This window comes from Schistocerca piceifrons, unplaced genomic scaffold (genome assembly GCF_021461385.2).
Source record: "Schistocerca piceifrons isolate TAMUIC-IGC-003096 unplaced genomic scaffold, iqSchPice1.1 HiC_scaffold_2521, whole genome shotgun sequence".
NCBI classification, from domain to species: Eukaryota; Metazoa; Arthropoda; class Insecta; order Orthoptera; family Acrididae; genus Schistocerca; species Schistocerca piceifrons.
Genome location: NW_025728467.1, coordinates 3,761,647 through 3,783,334, shown reverse-complemented (window position 1 = coordinate 3,783,334; position 21,688 = coordinate 3,761,647). Strand labels below are relative to the sequence as shown.

The 21,688-nt window shown below is 39.0% G+C and overlaps 1 protein-coding gene across 1 annotated transcript in view; it reads left to right on the top strand.

Annotated features, from left to right (window-relative positions):
- The first annotated feature begins 13,343 nt into the window (after positions 1 to 13,343).
- The window catches only part of LOC124743721 (myrosinase 1-like), a 113,257-nt gene continuing 104,912 nt past the window's right edge, over positions 13,344 to 21,688 (top strand). Inside the window, exons 1-3 of the mRNA XM_047248887.1 lie at positions 13,344 to 13,466; positions 13,865 to 14,016; positions 14,107 to 14,237. Of these exons, the coding sequence (XP_047104843.1) occupies positions 13,344 to 13,466; positions 13,865 to 14,016; positions 14,107 to 14,237 (406 nt within the window). The remainder of the gene's footprint in view (positions 13,467 to 13,864; positions 14,017 to 14,106; positions 14,238 to 21,688) is intronic.

The window sequence follows — 21,688 nt, the reverse complement described above, 5'->3', positions numbered from 1 at the left end:
CTCGTTGCATGAAGGAACAGATCTAAGAGGATCTTTTTTCCATAGACTGCATGTCCTAGGGGACCATCTGCATTGTCCTTGTTAGCACGTCCTAAACTGGAATACATCTCTTACGTTCTCCGTCACCGTCAATTGTTTGTTTTCATGGACCCTGTTGAGTCAGTCTGCTATCTCTTTGCCATGTTCCCGCAGGACGAAGGGACATCCACGTAGCTTATTGGCTCTTTATTTGGAAACGTCTGCGATGAAAGTGATATCTACCGTGGAGCTAGTATGTACGTAGTCAGCGAGAGGAAATGGTTCGTCTTTTAGCCTGTTCACTACCACTGGGAAATATGTGTCGCATGATAGGCTGTCAGAGAACCACTTGCTGTGTGAGAACCAGTTGAATATGCTGTATGTTACTACTATGTGTAGTATGGGACGATTGAGAGCATTAGAGATTGCCCTTGAAAGTTGTGCTGTCTCAATTATTACGTACAAATGGGAGAAATTTATCACCTTTTAGAACAGAGTGGAGTTTATAGAATTTCCTGCACTCTGTGTGGCAAATTATATGTAGATCAATCAGTTAGTGCTATAACTCCTAGACTAACTGAGCATGAAGGGAGTTGGAGACTGAGAAAGAAATAGTTCACCTTCGTTAAACATGCTCTGACTGAATGTCATCCATATGATATGAAGTGTGATATTCTGCATAAAAGAACTAAGGGGAGAAAGCTAACACTACTTGGAACTCTGGTCGTTAATAAACCACACTCAAAGAAACCTCACTTTGTCCTTAATGACCAAACACAGTTCCATTACTCATCCTTATTAAAATTGTAGCCAGCTATTATGCCCCTCATCATTGGCTAATAAGCTTTCTGTAACTGTTGTACACCCACATTCCATAGCCTTTTTCTTCCCCTCCCTTTATTTAGTCTGTTCATCACATCCACCAGTTTGTCCATATGACGTATGAGTCCATGCCATTACTCATTTGTAGAATATTTCTGTTTTATACGCTCACGTACTTTTAATATTTGAATATACTGTAATATAAGATTTATTTATTCAGAGCCTCTTTAGGTGCTTCAAAAATAGTTGAAATGGCTCTGAGCACTATGGGAGTCAACATCTAAGGTCATCAGTCCCCTAGAACTTAGAACTACTTAAACGTAACTAACCTAAGGACATGACACACATCCATGCCCGAAGCAGCATTCGAACCTGCGACCGCAGTGGTCGCGCGGTTCCAGGCTGTAGCGCCTAGAAGCGCTCGGTCACTCCGGCCGGCCTTTGGGTGCTACATCATACTTGTTTCGTATCGATATAGCCTTATAAGTCACACATCTTTGTACAGCATTCTATGTACACTTATAGATTCTTGCTGAAGTTCTGTGGATTAGCTGTTTAGCATCACGTTATCTAACGATGGCCTGAGAGGCTGAAAGCCAGTTCATAACAAACTAGTAAATAGTATTGTGGAACACTAATACTTTGTATTGAAGTTATTAATATGTATAATTTCCTCCAAAAACCGGCAGAATATTCTATTAATATTAATGTTCATTTTATATGTGGTTGATTCCTTAATGAGGTAATTTTCTACATCCATTGTGTAGCTTCTTCTTTCAGTATCAGGTCTGATTTGATGAATGACTAGTTTCATCATATGATTTTCATGAATATTTTGATGTAATATAATGGATTTATCTGAATAATGTATGACATAACGAGAAGATACAGGTAAGAACTTGCGTATGTTGCGAATCTCAAAGCGTGACGCGTGATTATCAGTGGATATTTTCTATGTAGTGAGGTCCAGTATGTGCTGTGAATTTTATGTGGGGGGATTTATGCCGGCCTCGTTTAACCTTTACTTGATATTCAGTTTGATTTTTCCTTGAATGGGTGACCTTCTTTGATAGAAACCAGGCCTTATGGAAGATACGTGTAGGCACTTATCTGATATGTTGTGGATATTTATATTTTCCAAAGTTTCTGTTATAATTCTATGGTTCCGCAGTTGCCCACATGAAGAGATGGTTCCGTCATAGTATGTTTAAAAGTGAGCTTCTATTTGCAATGATTGTCTCTTGGTCTGTGTGAGATGAGTGTATGGTGTGAAAGGTGCCTCGTTTGGTCGATATTAGAGTCATAGCGAGTACGCTGTGACGATGAGAGTGAATGTGATGTGTAGTGAGGTTACCGCCTTAACGCTTAGCGGCTTATACTGACTGCGTATGTGGTGAGTGCAGGAGGCTCAGTGTCACTCATGTCGAGGCCGTGCATATTTCGTCTTTCATTTTGTGTGCTGTTTCCGACTCTTGCTCCGCCTTGTGTCTGTGTGAGTGTAGATCTTCTACCATCACTGGACGTGGTGTGAGAGTTGTTTAAAAAGGTTGGCCATCTACGAGAAAACTTGTACGTCCACATGATACAAAAGTGAAATGATTCTTTCGGGTGGGGTGATAAATAGTGGATCGCGTCAAGGGAAATAATAATTGTTATTAAGGTTTCGGTATGGATCCCAGTTCACAAACGCTTGATTCTGTTTTATGATGATTATTCCAGGCTGTCGTGATGTTCAAGACTGCGATAGTCCCATTTCTCTATGCAACTTTACGTCCGAGATTCACACTAGTATAACTTTGGTAGCGGTAGGTTTTTCTACCTCCAATAACTCTTATTTGATGTCCGACTGAAGACAATCACGTAACACCGTTTACATTCGCCTACGTCAGGTAGTGTTCGTGACATTCTTCTGATGCCACATACTGTTGTTTGTTGCTGTAGCTCTGTGTCGCATTTGAACATCTTTGTCAACCTTCGGTCTTGTCCTGAGGAACACAGCTTCCCTAGAATCTCTTGAGACACTCTGTAACCACTGAACACATGCCAGTTGCTGTTCCTGAACTTTTATTAAATGGTTCAAATGGCTCTGAGCACTATGGAACTTAACATCTTAGGTCATCAGTCCCCCAGACTTAGAACTACGTAAACCTAACTAACCTAAGGATGTCACACATATCCATGCCCGAGGCAGGATTCGAACCTCCGACCATAGCAGCAGCGCCGTTCCGGACAGAAGCGCCTAGAACCTATAAAGGCACATTTGCATGCCGTGCGTGAGTTTCCTCGGAAACGCGAAATCTTAATTAAATAATTAATCTGTGACAAATAAATAAAGCCCATGGCACAGAACTGCAGCGCTGTGTCGCTGATAAAACAAAACACAATTACGATACTCTTATGTTTCATTAAGAAGGAGAGGTCTTGTACAACTGGTGCGGGAAGCACGTATATTTCATTGACTGGCACACCGCCATATTTGATGTTATATAAGAACACTGCGAGTTGCAATCCTACTAGGCACTCGATTCTGTAAAGAATTTATATTTATGAAAGTAAGTAGAATTATTTAACTGTAGGCTTATTCGTTGAATATATCTGATTTAACTAACTGTGTAAATTTTTTATGTTTAGTAGACAGTCACCTCTGTACGACGTATTGACATGGCTGGCAAATTATTCTAATATTGAGATTTAGATTTGAGTCCGCACCTACCGCAGCAGTCTTTGGAAACGATTTAAATACGAAGTCCGATTATTTGAGTCTTAATTCACGGTCAACTACGAATAACATTACATTTACGAAAAAGCCATTGTCAAGCGTCTGATACCGAATAATTAAAAGTCCACGTTCCAGATAAGCAAATATTAATTACATCCAATCTCTATCATACATAATTAATAAATAATTAATATTTTATTTTGTTTTATTTATTTATTTTATATTGGCGACTGCGTGTCGGACTTGTTATTTTGTCATTTGTTACATTGTTCTCTTTGTTTCATGTGAAAAATCAACTTTCTGGACCTGGACGTGAATGTATGAGAAATAACAAAAATCTGAAGATATTTTCCAATTCTAAAATTTTGCGGGAAGACGCAATGAAGCTTCCAGCAAAATAAGGTAAGACGCAGCATCTTTGCATTGGCAGGCTTGACCAGGCGCATAATTCAGTGTATTAGCTCTTCAGTAGATTCTGTAGTATTTCTTTCGCGCGTAGCAGTTTTCAGTGATAAATTTCATTCTCAGTGCTTTTCCTTAAACAATAACTTCTGCAACAATACCAATACACGAGTGTACAATATGGCCGACTTCTGTACGATACGTTGTAACATGGCCAGCAGCCATTAAGAATGATCCGATATTCAGTTTACATTTTTAAATTAACAAACAGCCATTGTTGCTACGAGCGATTCATGTTCAACTGCATTTTATTTTAAAACCAGTGTCAAACTTTATTTTCTTGAAGCATACCATACCTGTGGCATGGTCATAACTAGAAAACAATACGCAAAGATGGAACAGCAAAGACATACTATTCAGACGCATTCCGACTCGGACGAGAGACAAACGTTAGAAAATGATTTTACGACATCAACCGGTAGTGACGATTCATCAACTATTGACGCAAGTGTTAACGGAAATTTTGACAATAGGCCGTCCACCACAAAAATTTCAAAGTCTCAGTCAGAGCCCATGTTAATACATGACGACACGTCTAATGACGGGCGGAGGCAGAGACCTTGCAAACAGTAAACATTGCCAACATGTTACAAATGCTAATGAAACAAAACGCAGAAAATATGGCAACCTTAAGGATGCAGAACGCGGAAAACATGGCAACCTTAAAGACACAAAATGAACAGTTAAAGACACAAAATGAACAGTTAAAGACACAAAATGACGAAATTAAATCTGACCTCATAGCAATCAAGGCATGTAATGACACTTTATGTAAACGTGTGGAACTTATAGACGCCACACTGACCAAACAGATGACTGAGCTCAGTACGAAATTTTCCAAGCTTAATACGATACAAGAAAAGACTACAAATGACGTAGCACTTTTACAGACACAATTAAAAAACCTTAATGTCACGTGTGAAGCTCTTACTGAACAAATTCAAACATATCCTTCAGTACACGACAACCTTGAAAAACGAATTACTGACGTGCAGAATAAATTTGACGATGTTGAACAACACCTGACTGACATCTTACAATCTGATGCCACAGCTCATTTTCAAAATATTAATAAAGAATTTCATGATTGGGTAGAGAACAAAGACAAACATTTTGATAGATGCATACGTGAAAATTTACCAACAATTGTGCACGACTCCGTAGCGGAATACATCACAAATAACAAACAGCTGATTAGTGACGCAGTACAATCTGTCACTGCACCCATGAGACAATTCACCGATCAACCACAGTCTGAATGTAACGAAAATATCAGTCAAAATGTACAGTTCAGAAACCAATATACATTCGAGAATGACGCACACATACCGCACACGACAAACACACAAGAACAAAACACACCACGACAACAACACATACCACGACGTGCAAACACAAACACAAGCTATTATCATGGTAAACCACAGCAACATTATCGTAATTACTCGCCAGCTGAACATTGCAGTAATTACAGTGGAACAAATCGATATCATAATGCAAAGGAAGAAGAAAGCTTAATAAAACACAGGCAATTTCAGACTTTTATCCCAGAAAAACGAACCATTCATCCGGTGATTTTTCTTAAATCTTTTAGTAACGCATTTCCACGCACTTGGAGTGACCGGAAAAAGATTTCATATATTGTCGGTTACATCCAAGGCGATGCAGCTGTCTGGGCATACAGTCAAGCTGACGTATGCACCACGTACAGTGAGTTTGAGCGTGCCTTTCTGAACAAATTCTGGTCGCAATCCGTCCAGGAGCGACTCAGAAGACAAATTTTAGAACCTGAAACTTTTAACAGTAAAAATGGTAACTTACGCAGATATTTTGGAAAATACTTGAACATGGGACATTTTTTGGACGAACCAGTCGCAACACGTGATATACTCCGTGCGTTGAAGGCCAAATTGCCTTTCAACATTAAAGAAAAACTCTTACATATTCCGGATGACGATCCAGATTATTTTTTAACAGCTTTAGATTCGGTTGACATGTTACTAGAAGATCAGCGCTTCGCGCGGCAAAACAGCAGCCGCAATGTTTATACTAGTGGTATGCAAAACATGCAGGCTTGCCAATTCAATTCTGGCGCGCCCACAGTTGGATACGCGGTACAGCAAAAACAGCAAACTCACATGGCGTCTCAATACGGAAATCAAAATCAACACGCGTATTCCAATACAAACAACAGTTACAACAGTAATAACATTCCATGCGGCAATCCATACAAAAGGCACCGCGGTAATAACAACAACGGTAACAACGGATACAAATGTAACAACAAAAACACAAACAGAAATAGAAATAATAATAACTACGAGCCAAGACAGCATCAAGGCTGGACTCGTAGCGATCTATACTTTCATTCAAACACTGCTTTACCACAGCAGCCACCAGGACAAAATTGGAGCATACCTTACGACCGACAGGTAAGTTATGATGCGCAACAGCAACAACATCCGCAAAAGTTTGGAGATCACAACAGGCAATATCCGAATGTGAATATAATAGAAATGACACCTGATACACAACCTCAATCTGTGTCAGTACCTAATACAAATGCTAATCAAACAAACTAGAAACAGTCACTTCTATGCCCCGGGTCGTGGCTGAAGAATTCTTGGGGGGCGACTTCAATGTTAATCAGTTATTTGACACCACAATTGAACAACAAAATATTGATATGCCTAATAATTCTAAACAAAAACTACCTGTTTTCTTTATAAGATACAACTACAATGACAATATATCAGATGAACTTTTGCAAGACAGTACACAATGTCGTTCAAACACAAATGAAATTGTTTTAGCATCTACTACTGGTGTAGTAGGTGGGATTCCAACTACTATTATCTTAGATACAGGTACAGCTGTGAGCGTTTTGTCTTTTAATTTCTATAGAAAGATGTGTGAATTGGAGCCTGTGCCTGAGTTTCCCGCCCAAAACTGTAAAATAACTACTGCTCTAGGTAATAAGTCATGTAGGGTTACGAAGCAAGTTTTTGTAAACATTAAAATAGGTAATGGAACCGTACAATGGCCATTCCTGGTTGTACAAAACCTTGTGACAAATTGCATATTAGGAATAGATATTATGAGCGAGAAGGACTGCATTATAGACTTCTCCAAAGGTAAATGTATTTTAAATGATAAAGGCAGTGTAATTATTATTGATTTGGACAGGAGAACTCTAAAGCATGACAAACACTGTACAGGATACAAGGTTCAGTTAGTACTTGACAATGACATTCAAGACATGCAAACACACTTATCTGACACAGAGCTAATGGACTTGAAAACATTGCTTGATCATAAGATAAATGAAGCTACAGCTCTCAGTGTACATGAACTTATAAAACTACAGGAAGTGTTATCCAAATATTTACAAGTTTTTACCAAACGATTAGGTGTTATCAACACATATGTGTACAAGATTGAAGTTAAGCCTCACAAGATCTTCTACCTCAAGACATATAACGTACCGTTATCTCAACGACCTGCTGTGTGGCAAGAATTAAAGGAAATGTTAGACTGGAAGGTCATTGAACCATCCACCTCACCTTACTGTAGTCCTCTACTTGTTGTCAAAAAATCAAATGGTATCATTAGGCTAGTGTTAGACGACGAACAATTAACGAAATAATTTTACCGGTTCACACAAAACCCGAAAATTTAGAAGAGCAATTACAGAAATTTCTAGATGCAAAATATTTTTCCACAATAGATCTCGCTAATTCATTTTGGCAAGTAGGTATCACTCCTGATTCTCGGAAATATACTGCATTTATGTTCGGGGGGCGAACCTATCAGTTTTGTGTTCTACCCTTCGGGAATGTCAGTTCTGGGGTATTCATTACAGCCCTGGATACCGTGCTTGGCGATGATTTAGTTGAGACAGTCACACACTATGTAGATGATATACTGATAGCTACACAGTCTTGGAATGAACACGTTGACACACTTCAAAGAATTTTAGAAAAATTTGCACAAGCTGGAGTCACAGCCAATCTTAGAAAATCAAAATTTGGTTGCAGTGAGATAAAATATTTAGGACATATCATTAATTCACGGGGCATACGTCCTGATCCCAGTAAATTAGATGCTACCAGAAACTTTCCTAGCCCTCGAACTAAAAAGCAGTTAAAATCATTCCTTGGGCTATGTTCATTTTTCAGACGTTTTTTACCACAACCACTTTTGAACAGTAATCATTTGCTAAATCTACTCAGAAAGAATCAAGTTTGGATCTGGTCGGAACAGTGCCAGAATGACTTTAATACAATTAAACAAGCTTTAGTGAATGCAAACATATTGAGCCATCCAGATTTCAATTATAGATTTTTGTATGACTTGTGACGCTTCACGTACTGGCTTGGGCTGTTGCTTATTTCAAGTTGTAAAGAATAAAGAAAAGGAACAGATAAGAATTATTGGGTTTGCAAGTCGTACTCTAACTGAATGTGAGCGTACATACTCCACTACGGAGTTAGAAACACTTTCCATAGTCTGGGCATTCAAGAAATTCAATTATTATTTATTTGGAAAACATACAGTAATTTATACCGATCACCAGGCCCTGACATTTTTGTTAACTTGTAAACTTGTACATCCTAGACTATCACGATGGGCAGTTACTCTTCAGAACTACTCTTTTGAAATTAAGTACATAAAAGGTAAGGACAACACCATTGCCGACGCTTTTCTAAACTTCCACAAGGTATGAATGAAACCAACAGTGACTTAGAAAATATAAATGACTACAGGATTCTCTTAATTCAAGACAAGCAGTATCACCAATATTATATTGATATGTGCAGAAACATGGCTAAATTACAAAAATCTGATCCTCACTGGTATAAGAAACACAATCATCCTTTGACTAGGTATTACAAGTTACACAATGATGTGTTATTTTATCGCCGACATCCAAATGCTACTAACTGGTGTGTATGCATTCCCAAAGAGTCTGAACGTAATTTGATTTGGCACACACACTTAATTTGGGGTCATTATGGGACGAAAAAGTGTTTGGCAAAGCTCAGCACATACTGTTATTTTAGCAATATGAGAAAAAAATTTACAGGGAACTGAAAACATGTGTCATATGTCAAAAATCAAAACCTCAGAATTTATCCACAAAAACAGATTTACATTCTATTTTACCGAGTAAACCCCCGGAAATTCTGTGTACTGACATCAGTGGACCGCATCCAGCAAGCTCTGGAGGCGTCAAATATATCTTAGCTTTTTACGATATATTTTCTAAACATGTAAAACTTTATGCTTTAAAATCCGCCACTGCAAATGCTATAATACGAAGATTCTCAAGTGATTACCTGACGCACGTGGGAAAACCTAAAGCAATTCTGTCAGATAATGCAGCATACTACTCTGGGTACAAATGGAGAAATTTCTTGAAAGACAATAACATTAAAAGTATATTTATTTCAAGGTTTAGTCCACAATGTAACGCGACTGAGAGACTTTTCCGACAACTAAACCGATTCATGAGGACCTATATTTCATCAAAACATACTAATTGGGTGTCCTACCTAAGTCTTTTCGAAGACGTACACAATAACTTAAATATTTACAATACAAATTACACACCTAACGAGATCATGTTCAATTGCAAACAGAACGATCAATGAACAGAACCATTACCTAAGTTGTCAGACAGGGAAATCACACCTGAACAGAAAATAAAAGAAGTATTGACTACACTGACACATCACGCACAGATACGAAACAAACATCGCATAAACATAATAAAAAGAAAACAAAAATTGAAGGTAGGAATGCTTGTACTACTTCTTACTCATCATAAATCTGTAGCACTCAAACGACGCAATGCTAAGTGGCGTCTGCTATATGAAGGACCTTATATAATTGTTAACATACCGCATCCTGGTGCGTATCTGTTACAACATCCTAGAACTAACAAAATTATTGGGCTATACGCACACCGAGATCTTAGAGCATTTCATGCTAAATAATGTCAAAGTCATACCCATGAAAACATTGCTAAGCAACTCGCAAAACTCTGTTTGCTACAACACAGCGGTTCCAGTGACGCAGTTGAAGACAGAAGAACTTTTCTTTCAACGCCGCGTTACCATCGAGAAGACTGAATGTTAAAGTAAAATTTATGATTACGTAGCAGTGAATGATATATTAATTTTTCACGGAACATTTGTGACTGTAGTTACCACTGACTCGGTATGACACCTGACGAACCGACAGACGTCATCTGTGAAGCGATCTTTTACTTCGAGAAATAGATTAGACGCACATCTCTCAGCAAGAAAAGCATCTACCAGTAGCCAAGGCCACACAGACACTATACACACACGCACAAAACGCGAGGAATCGAAGAGTTTTCCGTCTCTTATTATTTTGAATATTTATTGAGTAGTGAAAATGCCTGGTCTTGCCTACTGATGTAATGAATGTTGTGTCTAACCTATCTTAATTTCAGATGACATCACAAAAAACATCGATAAAATCCCAGCAAAACCGTTAAAGAGGACGTAAATATCTGCACTTCATGTAATCAAATGTGACACAATGTAATAATTTATAGCTATGTAATGATGATGTAAACATGTTTATGTGTAACTGTATTATGTTTATGCTAAGAAAATATGTGACGTGTATATGTATGATTACTTATGGTTTTTTTTTAAACTGATGTATAATGTAACTGTAACTATGTGAAAATTTGAACGATAACGAGTGCCAAAATGTGAAAAACTTAAAAAAAAAATGCGTAGTGAACCACTGTTCACGGACATTAACGTACATTACTAAGTCTGCAACTACGCAGAAACCTATGTGAAAGAAACTGTTAGTGACATTCATCATGCATCGTACCTTTGTAAACGCAATGAACGATTTCTTTGATAAGTAACTACGAACATTTAGGTGAGCTATATTTTGCAAAAAACTGAAAATGTAAAGTGCGTAATTGGTGCATCGTCTAGTGACATCTAACTTCAAGATGTTAACTGGATTAAATGGTCACAACGTGCCTGTCCAGAAAACAACACGACGAGTGGAAGAATTTTGGTTGGAACTTCAGAGAATGGAATGTTCTCGAAATGTGACGGACACACTTACCTGGACTGTCCAAGGATCGACGCCAGCTATATGCCGTCCGACGTTGTGCAACCAAGCGTCAACGGAATATCGAAAACGAACTGCATATGGACCAATTACTCGACGGGTCACGTCTGATCTGTAATAAACAATGCTTTTTGTCACAACGAACTGCATCACAACGACTATAATGGAAATAGGAAATGGACATGCTTATGTATCAATCACGTTGTTATACAGCGATGTTACTGTGATCAAAAAACTTTACCACGACGACACTACCCTGTGAAAAATTATTGTGCAGCAGAGGAATATAAACTGTAATAACGACACGATGTGTATAGGTCAATGCACCTGAAACAAAAAGACATTTTTCTTTGAAGCATTTCAATGCAATACTATGTAACTAAGAACATTCAACAATCTGAAGTTGTATTGTATTATAACAAATATTGTAATATTAAAACTAAGTTACCTGTCATAGAATGTAGTCTTCATATGTAATCTTGGTGGAATATTTTCTTTGTGCAACGACTAAGAAATGCGCGCGCACACGAACAATATGAACTGCAATTCTGTGCCGCGTGATCTAAATTTACGATATAACGGCAGTGCCGGAGTCACACAGACGCTTCTGCGCATGCGCGCACTCTATTTGGCCAACATAAGAACTTTTACGGCGCACGCGCGTCATTCAAATTTGGTATATAATATACTGTATAATGTATGTCATGTAAATAGTTGTAGATAACTTAGATTTTCTTGTGCCTTTAGGTGAATTGCTCGCCTGCAGGTGTGTCCTTTCGCCTCGCAATTCAGGGGGCAATATAAAGGCACATTTGCATGCCGTGCGTGAGTTTCCTCGGAAACGCGAAATCTTAATTAAATAATTAATCTGTGACAAATAAATAAAGCCTATGGCACAGAACTGCAGCGCTGTGTCGCTGATAAAACAAAAACACAATTACGATACTCTTATGTTTCTTTAAGAAGGGGAGGTCTTGTACAACTGGTGCGGGAAGCACGTATATTTCATTGACTGGCACACCGCCATATTTGATGTTATATAAGAACACTGCGAGTTGCAATCCTACTAGGCACTCGATTCTGTAAAGAATTTATATTTATGAAAGGAAGTAGAATTATTTAACTGTAGGCTTATTCGTTGAATATATCTGATTTAACTAACTGTGTAAATTTTTTATGTTTAGTAGACAGTCACCTCTGTATGACGTATTGACATGGCTGGCAAATTATTCTAATATTGAGATTTAGATTTGAGTCCGCACCTACTGCAGCAGTCTTTGGAAACGATTTAAATACGAAGTCCGATTATTTGAGTCTTAATTCACGGTCAATTACGAATAACATTACATTTACGAAAAAGCCATTGTCAAGCGTCTGATACCGAATAATTAAACGTCCACGTTCCAGATAAGCAAATATTAATTACATCCAATCACTATCATACATAATTAATAAATAATTAATATTTTATTTTATTTTATTTATTTTATAAACCGATCGGCCACAACGGCTGGCTGAACTTTTATCTTTCTCTTAAATGCAAAAATTTATTATGTGCTTCAAGATTTATAAATTCGTGAAATTTATACCATTTCTAAGTAAATCATTTTAGTCTTTGCCATTGATAATTACCAATTGCGTGAAAATTTTACGTATTGAAGAAAGTGCAGCACTTTTAATTTGTTTACTATGTTTTCCACAGATGGGAGGTTACATGCTGGTTTTAAGTGAAGCTAGCCACACTATAACTGGATAAACTGCACAACAGGCTTGAATCCGTCCATCACTGTAGCCCTTGGCTTCGTCGTGCACTGCTAAGAAAGAAAAAATTTCAAGAAGAAGGTAATACCATTTACAATACTACAGACTTTTAATATCTATTTGCGGTTCAGGTGAAAATTAATGTAATATGAGTGTACTGTACAAGCTCATAATCATACCAAAAACGCTATAGAATTTTAGTGCATAGCAGGCCATGTTCACCAGAACTACTGTACTTTTCTTTATTCTTCAGAACACTTCCCAGAAAGTTAACAGAACCACGGTACAAGTTATGATGAAAGACAAGGACGCCACCAACATCCGCATATCCAAGGGAACGAAGCCGTAAAGTTCATGAGTGGGAGTCTGGCTGCGGACCAGGTGGTTAAAGTGGCGCAGCTCCACCGTTTCTGCGCTACGGAGAGTCGAACCCATGAGCAGCCGGCACAGGACAGGAGCTGTCTGCGCCGCCTCCCTGGACAGCGCGTGCGAAGCCACTGCCACCATTAACACCTGTGACGACTGCCACGATATAAGCAAAATCTGCATCACCACTGTATGTTTCTGCTGCTGTGTTAAGACTACGGCAACTGCATTCCAGGATATACTACACACCACTGTCATCACGGATAAAGCTAGCAGTACCTGGAGCGCTGAAAGAACCTCCTGAGACAGGTGGCAAAGTGCGGAGTAGACTCTCCTCAGCTTGCAGTAGCGATCTGCAAGTGGTCGCCGCTGGCATCTCACTTGGGCTGTAGCTCTCAGACACTGGTTGAGCTGGCGTAAGTCACTCCTCAGAAGAAGAACCAACCCCACATACCTGGAAACAGCTGTAGGTATTATACACTGGAGAACAATGATAACATATATGTCCATTTCATTCCGTACCACAGATATTCCAACGTCAGAGCAGCTACATGTAGAGCGAGAAACCCTGTGTACACCACTTTGCAGGAGATCCTCACCGCCGCGCTGGAGGAATGGGGCAATTCCAGGATGCCACTGTCCCGATACGACAACAGAGTAAAGATCCTCTGGTACTTGTGGGGGTTTCTAAACAGGTCTTCGGCGTTCGCCATCACCATGCAGGCGCAGTGTGTCATCATGTAGGTTGCCAACCACACAAAAGTGATGGAATTCTTTTTTCTCGTGTTCACAGCTTGCAACTAATTTACCGTAAGCCCTGTTATTCCCAGGCTCATGACGAGAGCAACAGATGCGTACAGCGTACCAGCAGTGGTCATGCGTAGTTCACACCTCCCAGTCTCCACTGTGAATGGTGTCAGCCCGAAAAACCTGCAGATGGTGTGGTATGGTGTTGCAGATCGTAAGATGTCTCTTCTGTTCGCCATTTCAACATCGTCTAGCACTCCGATATACCTTCGTTACCTCTGAAGAAAAAGTTCCCCAATTATAGTAGGCCAGCTGCTTGCATTACACAGAGAATTAATCTAAAATTCTCGAATCACTCATAAATTGTTGAGTATGATGTGTAGGTAAATTTTGGTTGTTTCGTCGTATGTCCATTTAAAAAAATTAAGGAGACAGACCTTGCTGTAATACGTCTGTTAAATACTACAAGCATTATTATTTATTCATAAAAATCACATATCGGGCACATTGCAAAGTTTATTGTTTTGAGTGTCTTTAAGGAGTCTAGGTTACATTAGAGACAGAACCTGAAACATTTAAACATTCTGGGTGAAGTAGCTAAATAAATGAAAGTAAATCCAACAGAAAGTTAAGACCAAATATTTGATCATAATGCGGAAAGCTGCAGAGGGCGCACTAAATCCCTTAGAGATGGAAGCGATGGCTGCCACTTGAAGGAGTAGTGTCAGCAGTCGTCAAGACAAGCCAAGAAAACGTATATCTTCTGGCACATTCGAAACTCATATAACATTTCTCCCATATACGAGTTTAGCAACTCAGCTTTCATCCGAAACTTTTTTGCCACTGTGGTATAACAGTGAACAGAGATTTTTTTGTTACCACGTTTTCGTGTTAGCGTAATTTCGTCTTTTATTTTTATTTACATGTACGTATAAGTTGTTAACATAAACCTGATGGACTGAAGTGGGATCGTAACCATCGTTTTCTGCTTTTTTTGCTACTTAAGTTACATCTAATTTTTTTATTTTATTATGGTGCTTATCCCCCCATGAACCATGGACCTTGCCGTTGCTGGGGAGGCTTGCGTGCCTCAATGATACAGATAGCCGTACCGTAGGTGCAACCACAACGGAGGGGTATCTGTTGAGAGGCCAGACAAACGTGTGGTTCCTGAAGAGGGGCAGCAGCCTTTTCAGTAGTTGCAGGGGCAACAAACAGTCTGGATGATTGACTGACCTAGCCTTGTAACACTAACCAAAACGGCCTTGCTGTGCTGGTACTGCGAACGGCTGAAAGCAAGGGGAAACTACAGCCGTAATTTTTCCCGAGGGCATGCAGCTTTACCGTTTGATTAAGTGATGATGGCGTCCTCTTGGATAAAATATTCCGGAGGTAAAATAGTCCCCCATTCGGATCTCCGGGCGGGGACTGCTCAAGATGATGTCGTTATGAGGAGAAAGAAAACTGGCGTTCTACTGATCGGAGCGTGGAATGTCAGATTCCTCAATGGGGCAGGTAGGTTAGAAAATTTAAAAAGGGAAATGGATAGGTTAAAGTTAGATATAGTGGGAATTAGTGAAGTTCGGTGGCAGGAGGAACAAGACTTTTGGTCAGGTGAATAGAGGGTTATAAATACAAAAACAAATAGGGGTAATGCAGCGGTAGGTTTAATAATGAATAAAAAAATAGGAGTGCGGCTAAGCTACTACAAAGAGCATAGTGAACGCATTATTGTGTTCACGATAGACACGAAGCCCACGCCTACTTCAGTAGTACAAGTTAAATGCCAATTAGCTCTGCAGATGATGAAGAAATTGAAGAAATGTATGAGGAGATAAAAGAAATTATTCATGTAGTGAAGGGAGACGAAAATTTAATAGTCATGGGTGACTGGAATTCGACAGTAGGAAAAGGAAGAGAAGGGAACGTAGTAGGTGAATATGGATTGGGGCCAAGAAATGCAAGAGGAAGCCGCCTAGTAGAATTTTGCACAGAGCATAACATAATCATAGCTAACACTTGGTTCAAGAATCATGAAAGAAGGTTGTACAAGAATCATGAAAGAAGGTTGTATACATGGAAGACCCCTTGAGATGCTAGAAGGTTTCAGATAGATTATTCAATGGTAAGTCAGAGATTTAGGAACCAGATTTTAAATTGTAAGACATTTCCAGCCGCAGATGTGGACTCTGACCACAATCTATTGGTTATGAACTGTAGATTAAAATACGAGGGCTAGTAGAAATCCTTGGGTAAGAGAAGAGATACTGAATTTAATTGATGAAAGGAGAAAGTACAAAAATGCAGTAAGTGAAACTGGCAAAAAGGAGTACAAACGTGTCAAAAATGAGAGCGACAGGAAGTGCAAAATGGCTAAGCAGGGATGGCTAGAGGACAAATGTAAGGACGTAGAAGCTTATCTCACTAGGGGTAAGATAGATACTGCCTACAGGAAAATTAAAGAGACCTTTGGAGAAAAGACAACCACTTGCATGAATATCAAGAGCTCGGATGGAAACCCAGTTCTAAGCAAAGAAGGGAAAGCAGAAAGGTGGAAGGAGTATATAGAGGGTCTATACAGGGACGATGTTCTTGAGGACAATATTACGGAAATGGAAGAGTATGTAGATGAAGAAGATATGGGAGATATGATACTGCGTGAAGGGTTTGACAGAGTACTGAAAGACCTAAGTCGAAACAAAACCCCGGGAGTAGACAACATTCCATTGGGACTACTGACAGCCTTGGGAGAGCCAGTCCCTACAAACCTCTACCATCTGGTGAGCAAGATGTATGCGGCAGGCAAAATTCCCTCAGACTTCAAGAGGAATATAATAATTCCAATCCCAAAGAAAGCAGGTGTTGACAAATTTCCGAACTATCAGTTTAATAAGTCACAGCTGCAAAATACTAACGCGAATTCTTTACAGACGAATGGAAAGACTGGTAGAAGCCGACCTCGGGGAAGATCGGTTTGGATTCCCTAGAAACGTAACACGTGAGGCAATACTGACCCTACGACTTATCTTAGAACAAATATTAAGGAAATTCAAACCTACGTTTGTAGCATTTGTAGACTTAGAGAAAGCTTTTGACAATGTTGACTGGAATACTCTCTTTCAAATTCTGAAAGTGGCAGGGTAAAATACAGGGAGCTAAAGGCTATTTACAATTTGTACAGAAACCAGATGGCAGTTATAAGAGTCGAGGGACATGAAAGGGAAGCAGTGGTTGGGAAGGGAGTGAGACAGGGTTGTAGCCTCGCCCCGATGCTATTCAATCTGTATATTGAGCAAGCAGTAAAGGAAACAAAAGAAAAATTCGGACTAGGTATTAGAATCCATGGAGAAGAAATAAAAACTCTGAGGATCACCGATGACATTGTAATTCTGTCAGAGACAGCAAAGGACTTGGAAGAGCAGTTGAACGGAATGGATAGTGTCTTGAAAGGAGGATATAAGATGAACATCAACAAAAGCACAACGAGGATAATGGAATGTAGTCGAATTAAGTCAGGTGATGCTGAGGGAATTAGATTAGGAAATGAGACACTTGTAGAAGTAAAGGAGTTTTGCTATTTGGGGAGCATAATAACCGATTATGGTCGACGTAGAGAGGATATAAAATGTGTACTGGCAATGGCTAAGAAAGCGTTTCTGAAGAGGAGAAATTTGTTAACATCGAGTATAGATTTAAGTGTCAGGAAGTCGTTTCTGAAAGTATTTGTATGGAGTGTAGCCATGTATGGAAGTGAAACATGGTCGATAAATAGTTTGGACAAGAAGAGAATAGAAGCTTTCCAAATGTTGCGCTACAGAAGAAAGCTGAAGACTAGATGGGTAGATCACATAACTAATGAGGAGTTATTGGATAGAATTGGGGAGAATAGGAGTTTGTGGCACAACTTGACTAGAAGAAGGGATCGGTTGGTAGGACATGTTCTGAAGCATCAAGGGATCACCAATTTAGTATTGGAGGGCAGCGTGGAGGGTAAAAATCGTAGAGGGAGACCAAGAGATGAATACACTAAGCAGATTCAGAAGGATGTACGCTGCAGTAGGTACTGGGAGATGAAGAAGCTTGCACAGGATAGAGTAGCATGGAGAGCTGTATCAAACCAGTCTCAGGACGGAAGACCACAACAACAACATTGTGCTTATGATCGATTATAAATACGTTTTTCTATGAAAATAATGATCCAACAATGACAATATGGGAAGAATAGCTTGCTACTCACCACACATAGCAGGCATTGAGTTGCAGATCGACACAATGAAAAAAGAGCCTGAATACTGAGCTTTGAGACGAAGACCTTCTTCAGAAACTGAAAACACACACATATTTAGACAAGGACAACTCACACAGACGTGGTCACTGCCTGTAAGTACCGGAACCCGACCCATGCTAAACCAGGCTCTGTCGCCCAGAGGTAGTCGCCATGTATGTGTGAGTTGTTCTTGTGGGAATGTGTGTGTGTGTTTTCTATTCCAGAAGAAGAATATTGGGCTAAAATTCAATATTTTAGCAGTGCTTTTGAGTGAGCCTCTTCTTCATGTTGTGAATAACAATATATCGTCTCCATATTGTTAATATTTTTGAGTAATTTATTCCATTCAGTGGAATATATCTATTTATTTTTGTGATTGGCCTTGTAATGTTAGTATCTCATCTACATATCTGTAGAAATATTTAATTTTTTAAATCCATTTGAGATGGTTATAACGAAAATAGTTATCTGTATGGTGTAGTAAAATATTAACCATTGTACCAGCAAGGTAATTTCCCATTACTAAATCTGATTCTAGTACATGGATGGTTCATAGACCTTGGAATAACTGTGGGAGTGTTAGAATTAATAAAATTCGTCCATAACTATTGCATTTGTATTATGATGTGCGGGTACATGGTCTCACCAACTGTTCTGTTGGTGTACACGTTGATTTCTTCCATCAAAATATGTTTTAAATGGTCTGGGATGTTAGCATCTGAATAAGTATATAAATCACATATTTTAGTCAGAATGCAAGGCTGTTTATACAACTGGAATGACAGGGTTTGTCTCTTTATGGATATTTGGTAGTGACTACAATTTATTTGCATTTGTGCTACCATGGGGCGAAACGTTTTTTCCTTCCGTCAAGTGAATGTTCAATATTATTTGGGGTTTTTCATTAGGACAGACATTAGCTGGTTGGCTGTTTCTTTTATACAAATGCTGTTATTTTTGTTGGACACTTAGCTATTCTTTTAGTAGAGACTATCTTGACTACTACTGAATTCCCTTCTTCAGTTCCTACCGAATGGCTAGTGTTTAATGGTTCACAAATGGTACCAGTGTTTCCATATTGACGAAATTATCGGATAATATAAAATGTTCATGTCGAAAGTTCAAGCTGGGAATAAGCATCAAAACACACACCACTCCCTACAACAATGCTATAAAGTCAACCATTCAGGAGTGTATAAGTTCAAATGGAAAATATGAACGTTACTGACATGAAAGTGTCTTCATTTAGTTCACACTTAAAACTAAAAAAAAATAATAATATAAAAAAACCATTCAGCTAGAGACATAACACAGTACCTGGCAGTCCCAACCATTGTTCAAAAACTTTGCCAACTAGATATTTTAGATTAAATATGTAGGTTCACATACTTGACAAAATATCCTGACGTTTAATAAATGAAATGACGCTACTTCAGAGACTTCTCTGGTCTCAAAGAGTTATGATTTTGCGTATACAGACTGAAGAGGCAAGTAAAAATTTGTACCAAGGTCAGGAATCGAATCCGGGTCTCCTGCTTATTAGGCAGGTGCGTTATCCACTACGCCAAATTTTCACTCGCCGCTTCAGTGAGTAAGTTATTGACAAAGGTCTTTGGAATGTGCTGAAAAGAGTATATGTAACTTATACGTTGCATGAAAAATAACGTGTTGGAACAGTATACACCCGAGGTAAACGGACTCTGCAGTGCTGATACTGCTGATGAGTGGTATGTGTCGCAATTGCAGTCTGGAAATAAATAAGAATATTATGTATAGGACAATTTATGAAGGTCAGCCTCTTTCTATAACCGATCCTTGGCAAGTCTCGTTTAGTGCCCTTGTTGTATCCTCACATTCAACTTATCTTTCGTATCCCAACACTTAACAGACTTTTTCGAGTTCAGGTTTAATAACCTTAGAGCGTATAAAGTGGTCCCAGTGAGCAACCCATCTTATTAAATTTAATGTAGCACACGCATCCCATAGGAAGTGAAGGCTCCAACTCATTCTCTTCCCACAGAACTGAAATATTATGTAACTCCTAGTTCTTCTTTTTCACTTTTGCGTTTTATCAGTCCCCTTCAGTATCGACATCGTTATATGCACTGAAGCAATCTTAGTGACTGCTGGTGACCAGATTGACTTCCTGACCGCATAACTCCCTATGGGACAGAATCTGCGTGCCAGATCTGTCTGCATCTAGTGCACAGCTCATGTTTAAGTGCGAGAACATTCTTCTGAATGCTTACGTAGCAGGTATCTGACTCAGGATGGAGGCTACAGCTCAACATCTACACAGATGGATGTGGAAAGCCACCTCTAGGGTGGCTGGCCAAAGAGCGCTCATAGTTAATCCGATAGCAGAAGCCCATCTGAGCCAGGGTCACCTCCCCGAATCCCTGAATGTTGCGTTAATGCACTAAATTATCTGAGCGGGTATGTATCTCCTAGTTACTACATGCCAGATATCAGTTATTCCCAGCATATGTATCGTAGATCCTTTTTAAACCAACATTCCTCCCAACATTTTCCTAATCATGATTCCTTACCCATAGCTTCCAGCAGCCTCGCTGTCACCAGCTAGTTATGGAAGCTTTCAGGAATAAGTGTAAGAAAATAATATGTTTAGGCAGCGTGAAATTCGAAGAATGTATAGGGTGAAACGCCTCTTGTTCGACAGATTTATCGCTTCTGGATTCCCTCAATTTCATCATCTAAGGAATTTTGTGACTAGGAAAATGTTTGTGAAGGTCAGAGTCGGATATTCTATAGAATTTCACTTACTCCCTTAGCGACACAGAATGTATTCGTTAACTTAATATGGAGTTCATCGAAGATAAGTACTTTTTTGACCCAAAAATAACTTTAATAGTCAAGTGAAGAATCTTTCATATTAAATCCATCCCTATGGGTACCCATATAAATACTGAAAATAGTGTCCACTTGCAGTCAGCATGATTCCCTGCTGCATACTAGTAAAGTCAGTTAAATTCGTTCTCGTTTTCTCACCTCACTGTTTCTGTTACTAACCATTTGGGTCTTATGGTGCGTAACACTGTCGGTGTACACGTTTATCACACCGTGTTTCCTGACCTTAAGTTACTCCTATTCAAATCATAGCAATCACTAAAATTGAAAATCTGAAAGTGATTCGTATTCCGCACTTCTCATGAAAAACTTAGATGTACTCTACACTACTCACATAAAGACAAGGTATTAAGAACTAACTGTGTCATGACTGTAGCCCACATACAAAAATAACATCCCTGGGCATTAAAAATACAATGACAAGAGGAATACCAGTTAGCTGAATTGTAATTATTGTGCACGTACAATGTACTATGAGAATATACATGTGGTTTGGTGACATGCAAGATGTGACATGTATAAGATACAGC